Raw genomic sequence first — 13,140 nt, forward strand, 5'->3', positions numbered from 1 at the left:
TGATTTTATTTTTAAAAATATACATATATTACATGACTAGAAGGAAGTTCTGAAAAAAACAACCCGTCACAATGTGAGCAGTAGTTTTCTTCTGGTGTTGGCATTAGAAATCATTTTAATTATAGAAATTTCTATACATCCTTTTTAAATCATTCTTTTTGTTCATTTTTTTTTATTTTGAGAGAGAGAGAGAGGGAGCAAGCAGGGAAGGGGCAGGGAGAGAGGGAGAGAGAGAGAATCCCAAGAAGGCTCTGAGCTGTCAGCCGGGAGCCTGATGTAGGACTCGAACTCACAAGAAGCTGTGAGATCATGACTGGAGTGGAAACCAAGAGTCAGACACTTAACCGACTGAGCCACCCAGGCACCCCTCTATGCATCCTTATTGTATGCAATGATCAAATATTCTCTGCATGAGCAGTAAAAAATAAATTATTTCTAAGACTCTCCTCCTCTGGAAGGACGGTAGCTGATATTAAAGAGGAAAGATTGTTACAGACGAAGCCGTGAAATTACAAAACGCATTTATAAAGGTTCCAGTTCCAAAATATAGCCCATTTCAAATTCAGGAGTATTGACACACTAATTCATATGACTTAATGCAGAATTTGAGTGCCTTCTGTGTGTCACGCAATGCTGTATTTAAATTGTCTGTGTTTGTAGAGGTCCACTTAGCAATGTCAGTGTAATTAACACGGACACCAGCTGTGGTAGGGGACATCGCAGAATTAAAAACTCTTCTGCCTCCGCCAAAATCCACCTCCCTGCCCTTAACCTCTTTCTTTTCCACTATGTCATAGCCTTGCTTTTTAGTAGAAGCAGGGAGGCCTAGTTAGGGAGAGATGGAAGTTATAGGATACAGGGGCCATGCTGTCCCCCCAGAAACTGCCCTTGCAGGCCTGAGAAGCAGCCAACTGTGGGTCAGGGCTGTGCTCACACACAGGTGGGGACCGGCTTAGGGCAGGATGTGCAGGGTAATAGGGCTGGGCCACCTCAAGGACCCCCTCCCACCTTCCCTCCCCTCCCCCCGCCCCCCACACAGACACAAACAGCGGAACTGGGAGCCTTCCTCCTTAATCCAGGCACAGGCTCACTGGTAAGGGGCTCAGCCTCCACAGCTGAGCTGCACAGAAGACTTCGGACGTTCTCTAGGTCAATTTTCATCCACCTTGGTGCTCCCGACATTTGGATCAGATCACCTCTGTTGTAGGGCTGTCCTGTTATTATACTCGATGCCAGGAGCGCCTCCCACCCCCAAATTGTGACAATAAATAAATGTCTCCAGAGGGGACAAATCGCCCCAAGTTGAGAACCTCTACTGTAGCTCATGTCCCCAGACAGTCGTGAGGGGTCCTCCACTCCACCTGCCACCTCCATGCAGCAGCAGCAGCGAGTGGCTGACTGAACTAGTTGAAACTCAGTGATCAGGGGCACCTGGGTGGCTCAGTCGGTTGGGCGTCCGACTTCGGCTCAGGTCACGATCTCACAGTCCGTGGGTTCGAGTCTCGAGTCCGGCTCTGTGCCGACAGCTCAGAGCCTGGTGCCTGCTTCAGATTCTGTGTCTCCCTCTCTCTCTCTCTGACCCTCCCCTGCTCACGCTCTGTCTCTCTCTGTCTCAGAAATAAATAAAAACATTTTTAAAAATTTAAAAAAAACCCTCAGTGATCATTTTTTATTATTGTTTATATTTTCTTTCCATAAATATCTGGTATAGTGCTATAATACACTCTAAAACATATTCACTTGTCATCTCCTTTCTTAGAATTTTTTTATTGCTAGTAGGTATGTAGTTATCCTTAGGCTAAGTGTAGGCCTGAATTTTATATAATGTGATAGTTAACCGTTGAAAATGAACTACATAGGTTTTTTTAACTCATTTTCTAATGCCTTTGGACCATGATCAGTATCTAGCATTTTAGTTTGAATGAATCGCAAAAAATTTGGCCAGTGTTTATAAGCTAGATTTTTTTTTTTTCATACAGAATCTTTAAATACAACGGTTGTGTTGCCTGGATGTTAAAATTACATGTGAGTTTGACATTCTTCCTACTATGTTGTACTTTGCTTTTTAAAAGAAATTTCTTTCCTAAATCATTACTTCCCAGTCCTCTTTTTGAAGGTACCACATAAGGGAAAACTGGATGCTTTCTGAGTCTTTGAAGTTTATCTAGTCTAGTTCTATATGCTGAGCTCGCCGCCGGTCGGTAGTTCATGTGCAATACATGTAGGTGAGACCGTTTTCCATTTCTTATTTCCCTGCTTTTTGTAGGCACTGAAACACCCGTATTTTCAAGTTGGTCAAGTATTAGGCCCTTCCTCACATCATCTGGAATCAAAACAATCTTTACATAGTAAGCAGGTGCAACCACCAGAGCCGAAGCCATCTTCAGTTGATCTAGAACCTGAGCCTCTGCCGGACATCAACGAGCAGACTGTCAGACAGCCGCAGCCGAAAAACAGCCACCAGCCACTGCGGTCCATCCAGCCGCCACAGAACACGAGTGTCCTGCAAGCGCCAAAGCAGCAGAAACAGCCACAGACGCTATTTCCGAGCATCGTCAAAAACATGCCGGCCGTAAGTAGCCTGTGAGGATCCTTTATATGCAGTAGTTTGGTTCAGTTAGGCTTTTGTTTTCTAGGCATTCCTAAAAATGCCTAGAAATGTTTGTTTATTTTTGAGAGAGAGAGAGAGAGAAAGCGTGCGCACACAAGTGGGGAAGGCAGAGAGAGAGAGAGAGAGAGAGAGAGAGAGAGAGAGAGAGGGAGACACAGAGTCCGAAGCAGGCTCCAGGCTCTGAGCTGTCAGCACAGAGCCTGATGCGGGGTTCAAACTCAGGAACAATGAGATCATGACCTGAGCTGAAGTTGGACGCTTACATGACTGAGCCACCCGGGCGCCCCCTAAAAAAATTTTTTTTAAGATGTAAAATGTGATTCTATGTTAAAGTCCTTGCTTCCTCTGGCCGGGGCTTAGCATGAGATAACTTAAAATTCTAATATGGTTTATGAAAAGAAAAACTACCAAAACTAATGTAATAAAGTTTTGATGTTAACAGACTTTAACAGTTACTTAGATACAGAAGAACTGAAAGCATTTAATAGAATATGGGACTCAAGAGAGCTGACCCTAAAATCTTAAGGATTTTAACAGTAATTTTATACTGGTTTTAAATACTATTGAACATGAACAGATTTTTTTTTTGTTTTTAAGTGTCAGGCATAGTATAAAAACTTCCTCTTCCAACTTCGGTTGTTTGGTCGGTTCAGGGAGCTCGTCATGTGCCATATTACTGGCTCCTCAAGATGTATACTCCCAAATGCACTACGTTATGGGCATTTTAGGACTGAGAGATCTCAAAGAAAACTGCCTAGTTCCTTATCCATTCCTGCCACCCCTATAGAAGCAAGCCCTGCTCGCAAAGCCCTGACGTATTCTAACGTACAACTAATTATGTGTATCTTATGTGTATTGTTTATTATCTGGCTCTTCCTACTGGAATGTAAGTTTCATGAGGTCAGGGATGTTGTCTGTTTTGTTTATCAGTACAGGCCCCAAACCCAGAATGGTGCCTGGCACACGGTAAATTCTCAAATATCTGTTGAACAAATGAGTGAATAATTGTCCACATTATTTCTGTTCAGCACCCCCAGGGTCCTGACGAACCCACATCACCTTTGGGGCATTTCTGACTATTAGAAAGTTCTTCCTTATACTGAGCTAAACTCTGGTCTTCTTTAGCTTTTAATAAAAGTTCATCACTCTTTGAGAAAGGCAGCCATTCAGATATTTGAAAATAGCCCTTATACTGCCTGCCCTTTTCTCTAGAAGAAACATCCCTGGTTCCCCCATGTGCTCTGCACATGGCATCATTCACCAATGACTGAGTAATCCTTGGTTCCTGGGTAGGAAGGAGCTGTTGAGTCCCCCTTACCATCCTGCTTCCCCGTTAGAATGAGGCTGCCAGAACCAGAGGTGAACAGCAGGCAGGGAGTATAAAGCATGGTGAATCACCTCCAACATCCCAGAACCAGAGGTCCATCCACTCGTGCCGCCAAAGATTACACTTTTGTCTTTTTCTTGGAAGGCACATCAAATGTTGACTCATACTGAGAGGAAAAGAAAAGGAATATTTATTGAGTAGCTACTAAGTGCCGTGTACTATGCCCAGCCCTGGTATGCACTAAGTCAAAGTACCCAATACCCTAGCCCTATACCTTCATGATGAACAGAATGGCAGGGAGCCCTTGGGCAGGCCACTAGAACTTTCTTCTAGATGGACATTGATCCACTGGCAGCACTCTTGGTCAGAGTACCAAACTACGTACTTAGTCTGCTATAACAAAATGCCATAGACTGGGTGGCTTTAAGCCAGAAATTTATTTTATCACAGTTCTAGATGCTGGGAAGTCCAAGATCAGAGCGTTAGCCAATTTGATTCCTAGGGAGGGCCTTCTTCCTGGTTTGTGGATGTCACCTTCTTGCTTTGTCCTCATATGGCAGAGAGAGAAAGCAGGCTCTCTGGAGTCTCTTTCATAAGGGCACTAATCCCCAGTTACCTTCCAAAGGCCACTTGTCCAAATACCATCACATTAGACGTGGGTTATAAATTGGGGGGGGTGGTCAGCAGTACTGACCCTGCCTTGTTGTCCTTTTGTCGCTTCACTGATAGCCTCAAAGACCCTGTCACCCATTTTGTCGAAGGCCACACAGACTACATACATTGTGTGCTTCTTACAAAAAATGGTTGCCTAGGTGGTCTGCCACTCCTTTCCCTTGATGCTCAAAAACTTTCCCTTTAGTAACTGATTTTCGAATCTTTGTCCTCATCCTATACCAAACGTATTAAAGTGGAGTTGGCACAACTCCACCTTCTACGTTACAAAAATTACGTACATTTGCCCCTTTCCAGTCTTCTCAGGCATACGACTTGATGTTACTGACACTGTTCAGAAGCACACAGACTCAGCACCCTAAAAAACCATCCCACCAAAACCAGAGCCTCAAACTCAGCTAAGTGTAACCTTTGATCAGCTCTTCTTATCTGGGACCTGATAGCTTTTTATTCTCCTTAGTCTAGAGCTCATTCTCCCTGGCAAAGAAAACAATAACAGAAGTTGGCAAATACCATTTTCGTCATGGGCCATCACTGTGACACCACGGGCTCCAAGCAATAGTATATCCATTCTTTCAACATCGTGCTCCAGAGATAACTGTATTTGCTGACCTTGCTTCCAAATTCCCTAATTTTCAATTGCCTTTTGGACTCCTCGGTTTACAAACCCCAAAAACACCCCAAATAAATTTGAATAAAACCACTCTCTGATCTAAGCCAAGTCTTCTTCCTCGTTCCTTATTTCTGTTGACAGGGCCCCCATCCTGAAGTGATTGCTGCCTTTCCTTCTCTGCATCTATTAGGATTACACTCAGTGACTTACGATGGAAACCTGACCCCTGAGGCCCCAACAGTAATGGGTTGTTTTCCCACATGACAAGAAGTCAGTGGTGGGCCAAACCAGGGCTGCGGCAGCTTGTAGAAGGAACCAGACCGCTTCTGCCTTCCTGTTCTACCATGGTTAGCAAGCGGCTTTCCTTCCTATGGCCACAACATGGCTGCTGTCCCTTTGGGACGGCATCTGCATTCTAGAAGAGGGAAGAGTGATGGGGCCCCTGGGTGGCTCAGGCCGTTAAGCGTCCCACTTCAGCTCGGGTCATGATCTCACAGTTTGTGAGTTTGAGCCCCGCGTCGGGCTCTGTGCTGACAGCTCAGAGCCTGGGGCCTGCTTCGGATTCTGTGTCTCCCTCTCTCTCTCCCTCTGTCCCTTCCCTGCTTGAGCTCTCTCTCTCTCTCTCTCTCTCTCTCTCTCTCTCTCTCAAAAATAAACATTAAAAAAAACAACAACAACACTGGCATGTCATGCTAGCTGTCCCAGAAATCCCTCTAGTAGACTTCCACTGACAACTCATTGGCTAGATTGTGTCACATGGCTACAAACAGCTGCAAAGGCAGCTGGGACTTCAGGTATTTAAGCATACCGCTGCAACGAGTGCTGCCACACTCTTCTCTCACATCTGTTCACATAGATGCAAAGTCCAGGCCTTTAATTCCTTGTTAAGAGCACACGTGTTCTTTCCCGAGCATTCCAACGACTAGGAATCTGTTGCCCTTGCCACTGCATGCCAGTATAACTGCAAAGGCCTCCCATCTGAAGAGTCTGGCCTTCGGGAATGCCGCCTGTATCTCCTCACTTTTTAGCTCAAAAAACATCCAGTGTTTTCCACTGCTCACAGGAGAGCTGCAGCTCGTTAGGCAGACGCTGGAAGGCCTTCAGACTCCGGCATCAGTCTGTCCTTGCAACCCTGTCTTTCACTACTTCTAGCACCAACTATCTGCCTTGATAAGCACCAACCACCCTTCCTTCCCAGAACACACTCTGGCACTTTTCTATCAGAAAGTCACCCTCTTTCCCTCTTCCAAACTCTGGAACAACAACAGTAGTAATAATTGTACCACCTAACTCAGTGACTCTCATCACGTGTTAGGCCCTAACCGAAGGACTTCCGATGTATTTTACTATTAAATTCAGAAACACTAATTAGATGAACATTGGATATCACCATTTAAGGAGGAGGAAACCGAGCCTTTGAAATGTTCAGTCACTTGCCCAAAGAGACAGTCACACACATGGCAGTTTTCCAAATTATACGGCGGTGAGCAGTTCTGATCCTTAAGTGTTCGAGTCCTCCCCCAACCCAATGTCAGAGATCTCTCCTTCCTCGGAACCCCTATCCTGTTTTTAGCACGTGCTACCTATTTTTGTTAACACTTTTCAACGTGTGTATGTGTTATCTTAACGGTACGGAAGGCCCCTCGAGATCAGGTACTCTTAGTATAAGGTAGAGTAGCTTGTGCATAAAAGGCATTCAGCAAATGATTAGAGATGATGATGACTGATTTTCCACCACAGAAGCCAAATGGTACCCTGGGGCACAAAAGTGCTAGGAGGCGCTGGGGTCAGACGGTGTTCAAGTCTGGAGACAGCTGGGAAGAGTATGAGGATTACGATCTTGGAGCCTCCTATTCCAAGCGGCCGAGCATGGGTGTATTCAAAGAAAAGAGGAAAAAAGATACCCCATTCCGGTAAGATTTCACATCCCTCAGGAAAATCTATTTTTATCACGTATCAACTTTATGTCAGTCGGGACATACAAATGCAGGGAGACATTAAAGGCAATAAGTAGCTTAATATTGTTCTCTTCCATAAACCCCAAATCTGCACACGTACCTCTGGGAAGGTAAGAATCTTGGCTTCTCACGGTAAAGATTCTCAGTATTAATGGCTGAGTGCTGCAGGCGCGTGGAGGGAAGGGCTCTTGTTAAGTTTTGAGCGTACCCTGATGAAATACGATCCCACGATTCCCATCTGAAATCCGCATGCCTATTTGAAGAAAGCAAAGCACAACCTACAGAGGCAATGATTTCTTCCCGATGGCATTCAGGTTCCCTTATTTGTTTGTTTGCTATTCTAAACCTTTGGGATCACTTCCTAAACTTTTCCTGGAAGTTGAACGTCTCCAGCAGCCCCCTGTCTTTCTCTAAGCCAAGTATTCATGAGTGCACTATTCACCTTTGAGGTGAGGGTGGGTTAAACGTTGTGAACCAATGTGTGGGGAAATACTGTCTTTCTCTCTCCCTCTTTCTCTCTCTCTCTCTCTCTCTCTCTCTGGAATAAAAGAATAGGGAGAAAAACATATTGGCAGGAGGCAGGGAATTTTATCTAATAGCTATCTGGCATTCCCCTGGGGTCCACATATCTCTGAAGGTACATGGAGATTCTGTGAGGGGGACCTATGCTTGGATAATTCTCAGTCAATAAGTTTCTAGTTTCTCAAATTCCATAGGGACCCTTCCCTAAAATACATGAACTTGAGGATAAACCTGCTTAATCCCCCTGTGGAAAGTCACACCTCTTAGCATTTTCATATGTGAGTGGCAGGAAGGCCAAACAACTTTTGAGATGCTAAGCAAAAGGAGAAGTCAGACGACCAACACCTTCCACTTGGAAGGCTTTGTTGTCCTATAGTATTTCTCTTCAAGGGAAAAGCCCACATTAGAAATAGGGAATTTTAGCCTATTTGGAAAGCACGTGTTGGAAAGCACGGAGATTCAGAACCACTAAAGCACCAGGACCCAGTGATGCTTATTCTTTTAAGTGTACCAGAATGTTCTGTGAAACTGTCTGATTTTTCAAAACCTACAGGTATACATTGCACATAATTTGTTGAAGATTCAGAGTGTTTATGGAATAAGGGAATAAGTTAAGACTTATTTTATCAAATCGTACCATGAAATACTCCAATTACAGTCAATCCTCATAATATTTCACTTTATAAATTATTTACTGTTTTCCACCTATTGTTAACAAGAAACAAGAAATAAAATGATTTAATTTACGATGGGAAATTATAGATGTCAGCTTGAAGATGTCGACATCTTAAAGACGTGTAGAGAGCTGTATAATTCCTTTTTTTAAAAATAATTCTTCGCGTCTGCGTTGGCCTACTCTGTACATGACTTGAAAACTTTTTTTTTTTAACCCATGACGTTCTAATTCCAGCTGAATTTTATCACGTACTTTTAGGGGTAGAAGAGATTTGAATCCAAACCTATAGATCGAGTTTGTAGTCCACATACTTAATTCTGGCAAGGAAATGATTGATAAATTTCAGTATCAATTATTCCTTTTCTCTTGAAATTCGTTCGAAAAACTGTATGACAATCAATTTTTAATGTATTTCTTCCATTTTTTATTTTTTGGTATCTTCGAATGGCTTTATACGATTTAGACATAATAACAATAATGATTAAGATACTTCCATTTATTAAGCGCCTACCTAAATTTTAATTTGTAATCTTCATACTCCAGTACAACTATCTGCAGAGTAGACTACTGAGAGTCAGATAGGTTGAAGGAACAGGTTGCCTAAAGTCAGACGAGGCCTAATCCCAAACTAGACCTCTGTCTCTTTTGCACCGCACTATTTCTTAAGCAATAAGAGCTCAAACACTTGGCGCACTGAATGGACCCTGCTATTGTCTGCTCAGTTCCTCTGGCGGCCTGGGCTTCCTCATAAAGAATACAAAAGACCCAATGCTAAAGTGTGAAACTTTTACTTACGAGGTTGTCTCTTTTAGAGTCAACAAAAGCAAGATGTTTATACTTGCGCGCACGCTCGGTAGACGTTTACTAAATACAGAGATGTATTAAGCCACGGCAGGAACAGGATGTGGTCTGTCTGCAGCCCATCAAACGTATAGCGGCAGAAATAAGACCTTCGAGTCAGCATGACACCAGAGCAGAGCGTGCACTGAGTGCTGCTAACGAAGGAGCTGCAAAGAGCTCAAAAGTCCTGTTTACGGGCATTAGAGCACTTGGAGGAGAGGAGGCTTTCTGGAATGAGCGGTCTTGAAAGTGGGGCGAATCTCAGCAGCTGGCATGACTACAATGGGCTGAGCCAAAGGGAAAGAAGGCAGGAACTGGTGGGGCCGTTTCTCATGAAAGGGTCCACCTGCCTGTGTCTAGAACTACCCCTGAGCGGGTGGGGGCAGCCAGCAGCTCAGAGGGCCAGCCAGGCCAGTGTCAGCCTCCGAGGGGGACCCAGACGGCCTTACCGATCAGACGTTTCGTGAGTAGGCAGTGACGGTGGCCGCGACGGTCCTCCCGCAGACGCGCAGGGGGGCGGGTGGGGGACGCAGTAGCTGCCATCGTCTCATTTTTCAAGTAGTGACGCTACCTTGTGTGGACTTTCAAGGCTTCCAGAGTCGGTGCCCTCAGCCTCCCGCCACTCAGCAGGGGAAAACAAGAGCTTACCCGCTGCCGTTTCCCAGAAATCGGATTCTGAACTGTCAACTGCTTCCACCGCTAAGCAGTACTACCTGAAGCAATCCAGATACCTTCCAGGTGAGCAGAGAACATACAACGTTGATGCTAACTAGGGGAGGGGTCGGGCTTAAGCGTCCTGGAATATCGGCAGAAAGGGCACCACTGAAACAGCGCTCTCTGCCGGCTCAGCCTGGTCAGTACTTGTTCCCAAGTGCTTTCTGGGTCCCCTGCCTCGGGGAAGTCTGCTCAAGAAATGCCTGGCAACCAAAAAGATGAGAATAGGCTTCAAAAAAAAAAAAAAAAATACCTCCCTCTCCCCGCAAAGCTCTGCCTTTAGCAAGCGCTAAGTTTTATTAAAACAATTCTGCACCCCCGCGACACCATTTTATAAAATGTAGCATTTTACACTGTTTCCTAAATGATCGGGATTGTGTTTTTGAAAGATCATTGTGGGTAGAGCATATTAGGGGCTCAAGAGGCCACTGCACGTGTCTGGAACGAGAGGGTGATGGCTTGTTCCAGAGTGGTGAACGTGGACACAGAAATGGGTAAAATCTCCATGTATTTGAGAAGTGGAAAGACAGGACTTGCTGACAGATGGGCACGGGTGGTGGTAAAGAACGGAAGAATCAGTGTTGTCCCCTGGGGGGGGGGGGGTGGTGACTTTACCCGAGAAAGGGGGAGATCAGGAGGGGACGGATGTGCGTAACTAGGGAATCTCGGGAGTTGGGGTCGGGATGTCAGGTGAGCATCTGAGTTGATCTATCTAGGAGACGACTCAATATATGAATCCGGAGCTTAGGAGAAAGATCTAGACAGATGGTGGGTAGTTTATGTCACGCCTGCAGGTAGCATTTTCTCCTCAAAGTCCACTTTAAAAAGAAAAGTTTAAATTCAACCTAGCCTAAAAGGGAATCAATTTTTAAGTGACCATATATCTATACAGATTTATCTTTAGTCCAAAAAGAGGGAAAGATGAAGAGCTGAGAAAAGAAGTTTTAGGTGGAGGGAAAGACACTGGCTTCTCTGAATAGAACAACAGGCCGCACATTTAGATTTTACAAGAGCTTAGGAGAGAGTGAGGAGGGGTGAGGTGGGGAGAGCCAGCAGTATTCCGGTAAGACAGCACCGTGAGGGCAGGGGAAGGAATTCTGGGTTTATTCCAGCTCCGAAAGAGGCCTTTGGGGGGAACCTTGGGAGGTGAGTGGTGACATGTGACATACGTGTTAAAAAGACTGTGTAAAGGGTGGATCGCACAGGGCAAGACCAGAAGCAGGGAGGCCAGCTGGAAGCCACTGTGGTCCCCCAGGGAAACGAGGATGATGACTGAGAGGGAGCAGGGCTCCTGATAGATTTTGGAAATGGTCTTGCTGATGGATGTTGTAGAAAAGAAAAAGACAAAAGGCAGTTTGTGGGCTTGAATCCTAGGTGGATGGTGGTGCTATGCTCTGAGATGGGGAAGACCGATGGGGAACAGGATTGGGCGGGAAAGAGGTGGTCAGGCTTGCATGCGGGCGGTTAGAGTCGAGATGCTTGTGAAACATTCCAGTGTGGCGAGGCCATGCAGGAGGTGGGAGGGAAGAGCCAGGAACACTGAGGAGGGACCTGGGCTACAGAGAACGGCGACACCCAGACAGTATTTAAGTCCATGCATTGAACAGGATCACCTACAGAGAGACTGTGAGTGGGAACGATGGTAGCGGTAGAGGAGGAGGAGGAGGACAACTCGAGAGAGAGGAAAGGAAGGAGCCAGGCAGCTGAGGGGGAAAAACCATGAACAGGGGGTTTGCAGAAGCTGAGAAGGAACCATTTCCCTGAAAGAGTTTGCTGCTTAGCGGTTATGAGAAGGGACAGAAATGCCTGATTAAACTGAACAGTGGGGAGGTCCCTGAAGGACCTGAAACTTGGCGAGCAGTTTCAGTCTGGAATGGTGAGGGAGAACGAGGCTGGAGTGGGCTGCAAAGTGATGAGAGGTGAGAAGTTAGTGACTGAACAGGTAGACAACTCTGGAGATGCTTCGCTGTGACATTTTGGTGTTGATACCATGAGGAGTTCCGATCCTGCTGCAAAAGCAGGGATGTAACAAAATTCCCAGAACACAGATTCATGGGGGATATTTTCCCCTGTTTAAACATAAATCAATCCTATAGCAAATCGATATTTTCTTATCTGTACAAGGGAGCCCTCTGGCGGTGGGAAAGGCAACTGTAAGTTTTTATCAGGATAAATAGATCCAAAGCACTCTGTTTTCATAGTTCTGCTCCCTAATGTGGTTTTCTGGGACATATTTCAGGATACCTGAAACTGGTCTGGTCATTTCCTTTTTAACTAGAAAGATCTATCCGATCCTGCACATTACTGTGGGTCAGAAGCATGGCTATAATTGAGACCATAAATAGACTTGAAATTAGAGCTGCTTGAAATCTAAACTTGAGTCTTTCTGTTTCCCTGTTGGCATTTTTTTGCCTTGAAGATGCCCCTCTAGAGCTGGGTGAGATTTGAAACTAGAATTGAGCTCAGTTCAGTCACTTAGACAAACATTTACTGAGCACCTGTCATGAGCCAGCGATGACTGCAGAGGATAGAAACCGAAATAAGAAATGATGCTTGACATTTACGATCCATAGTTATTTTTATAATTAAGTATCTTTAGGAATTAAAAAAAAAAAAAGAATATGTTTGGGGCTTTTTTTTTTTTTTTTTTTTTTTTACCATAAAGCCAAGCATAAAAGCATCAATTGATTCTTAAGCGTCAATCTTTAGGATCATGGGAGCTCTAGAAATGTACCATATACTTTCAGGGCAGCATGGCATTATTCTGCAAGACTTGGCAGATCTGTGACATTGGCCTGCAGGGAGAGGGACGCAAGAGTCCTAGTTATTGACCTGCTACTGACCGGCTGTTTACTGGAGCAAGACTTTGAGACTGTTTTCTGTTACTTACAGTGGGACTGCACTCACCTCTCCGCTCACCCTGTAAGCCTTAGGTACTTAATTATCGCATAAGGGAGCCGCAGAGTGTGCGACGGAAGTGAAAACCATCTCTGGGGGTGCCCTCTGGTCTCACTCCCTGCTCCCAGAACTGGGCTCTCTGGCACAAACCAATGCCACCACGCAGGCGGGGAGGGCCGCTCCTTCCACAGCACTTTTGAAACCCTGCTCCTTCTCAAGTCCGTTTATCGCCTCTGTCCTTCCTTCCACCCTGTGTATTCAACGTGCTGTGTTATTTCTACACTTGCCTTTCCCACTGCATTTTAAATT

General features: G+C 45.1%; 1 protein-coding gene and 1 long non-coding RNA gene across 10 annotated transcripts in view; both read left to right on the top strand.

Annotated features, from left to right (window-relative positions):
- Positions 1-13,140, top strand: part of LOC125939580 (uncharacterized) — a 256,118-nt gene that overhangs the window by 63,944 nt on the left and 179,034 nt on the right. The gene's annotated exons all lie outside the window — the stretch shown is intronic.
- The window catches only part of MAK (male germ cell associated kinase), a 56,268-nt gene that overhangs the window by 32,042 nt on the left and 11,086 nt on the right, over positions 1-13,140 (top strand). For all 9 annotated transcript variants that reach the window (XR_007463099.1, XM_049655050.1, XM_049655051.1 and 6 more), the window contains 3 exons: positions 2,267-2,572; positions 6,964-7,136; positions 9,809-9,957. Coding sequence is in view for 8 of the 9 variants with exons in the window: in XM_049655050.1 (XP_049511007.1) it covers positions 2,267-2,572; positions 6,964-7,136; positions 9,809-9,957 (628 nt within the window). In the remaining variant the exon portion in view is untranslated. The remainder of the gene's footprint in view (positions 1-2,266; positions 2,573-6,963; positions 7,137-9,808; positions 9,958-13,140) is intronic.

Source organism: Panthera uncia (assembly GCF_023721935.1).
Source record: "Panthera uncia isolate 11264 chromosome B2 unlocalized genomic scaffold, Puncia_PCG_1.0 HiC_scaffold_25, whole genome shotgun sequence".
Taxonomy (NCBI): Eukaryota; Metazoa; Chordata; class Mammalia; order Carnivora; family Felidae; genus Panthera; species Panthera uncia.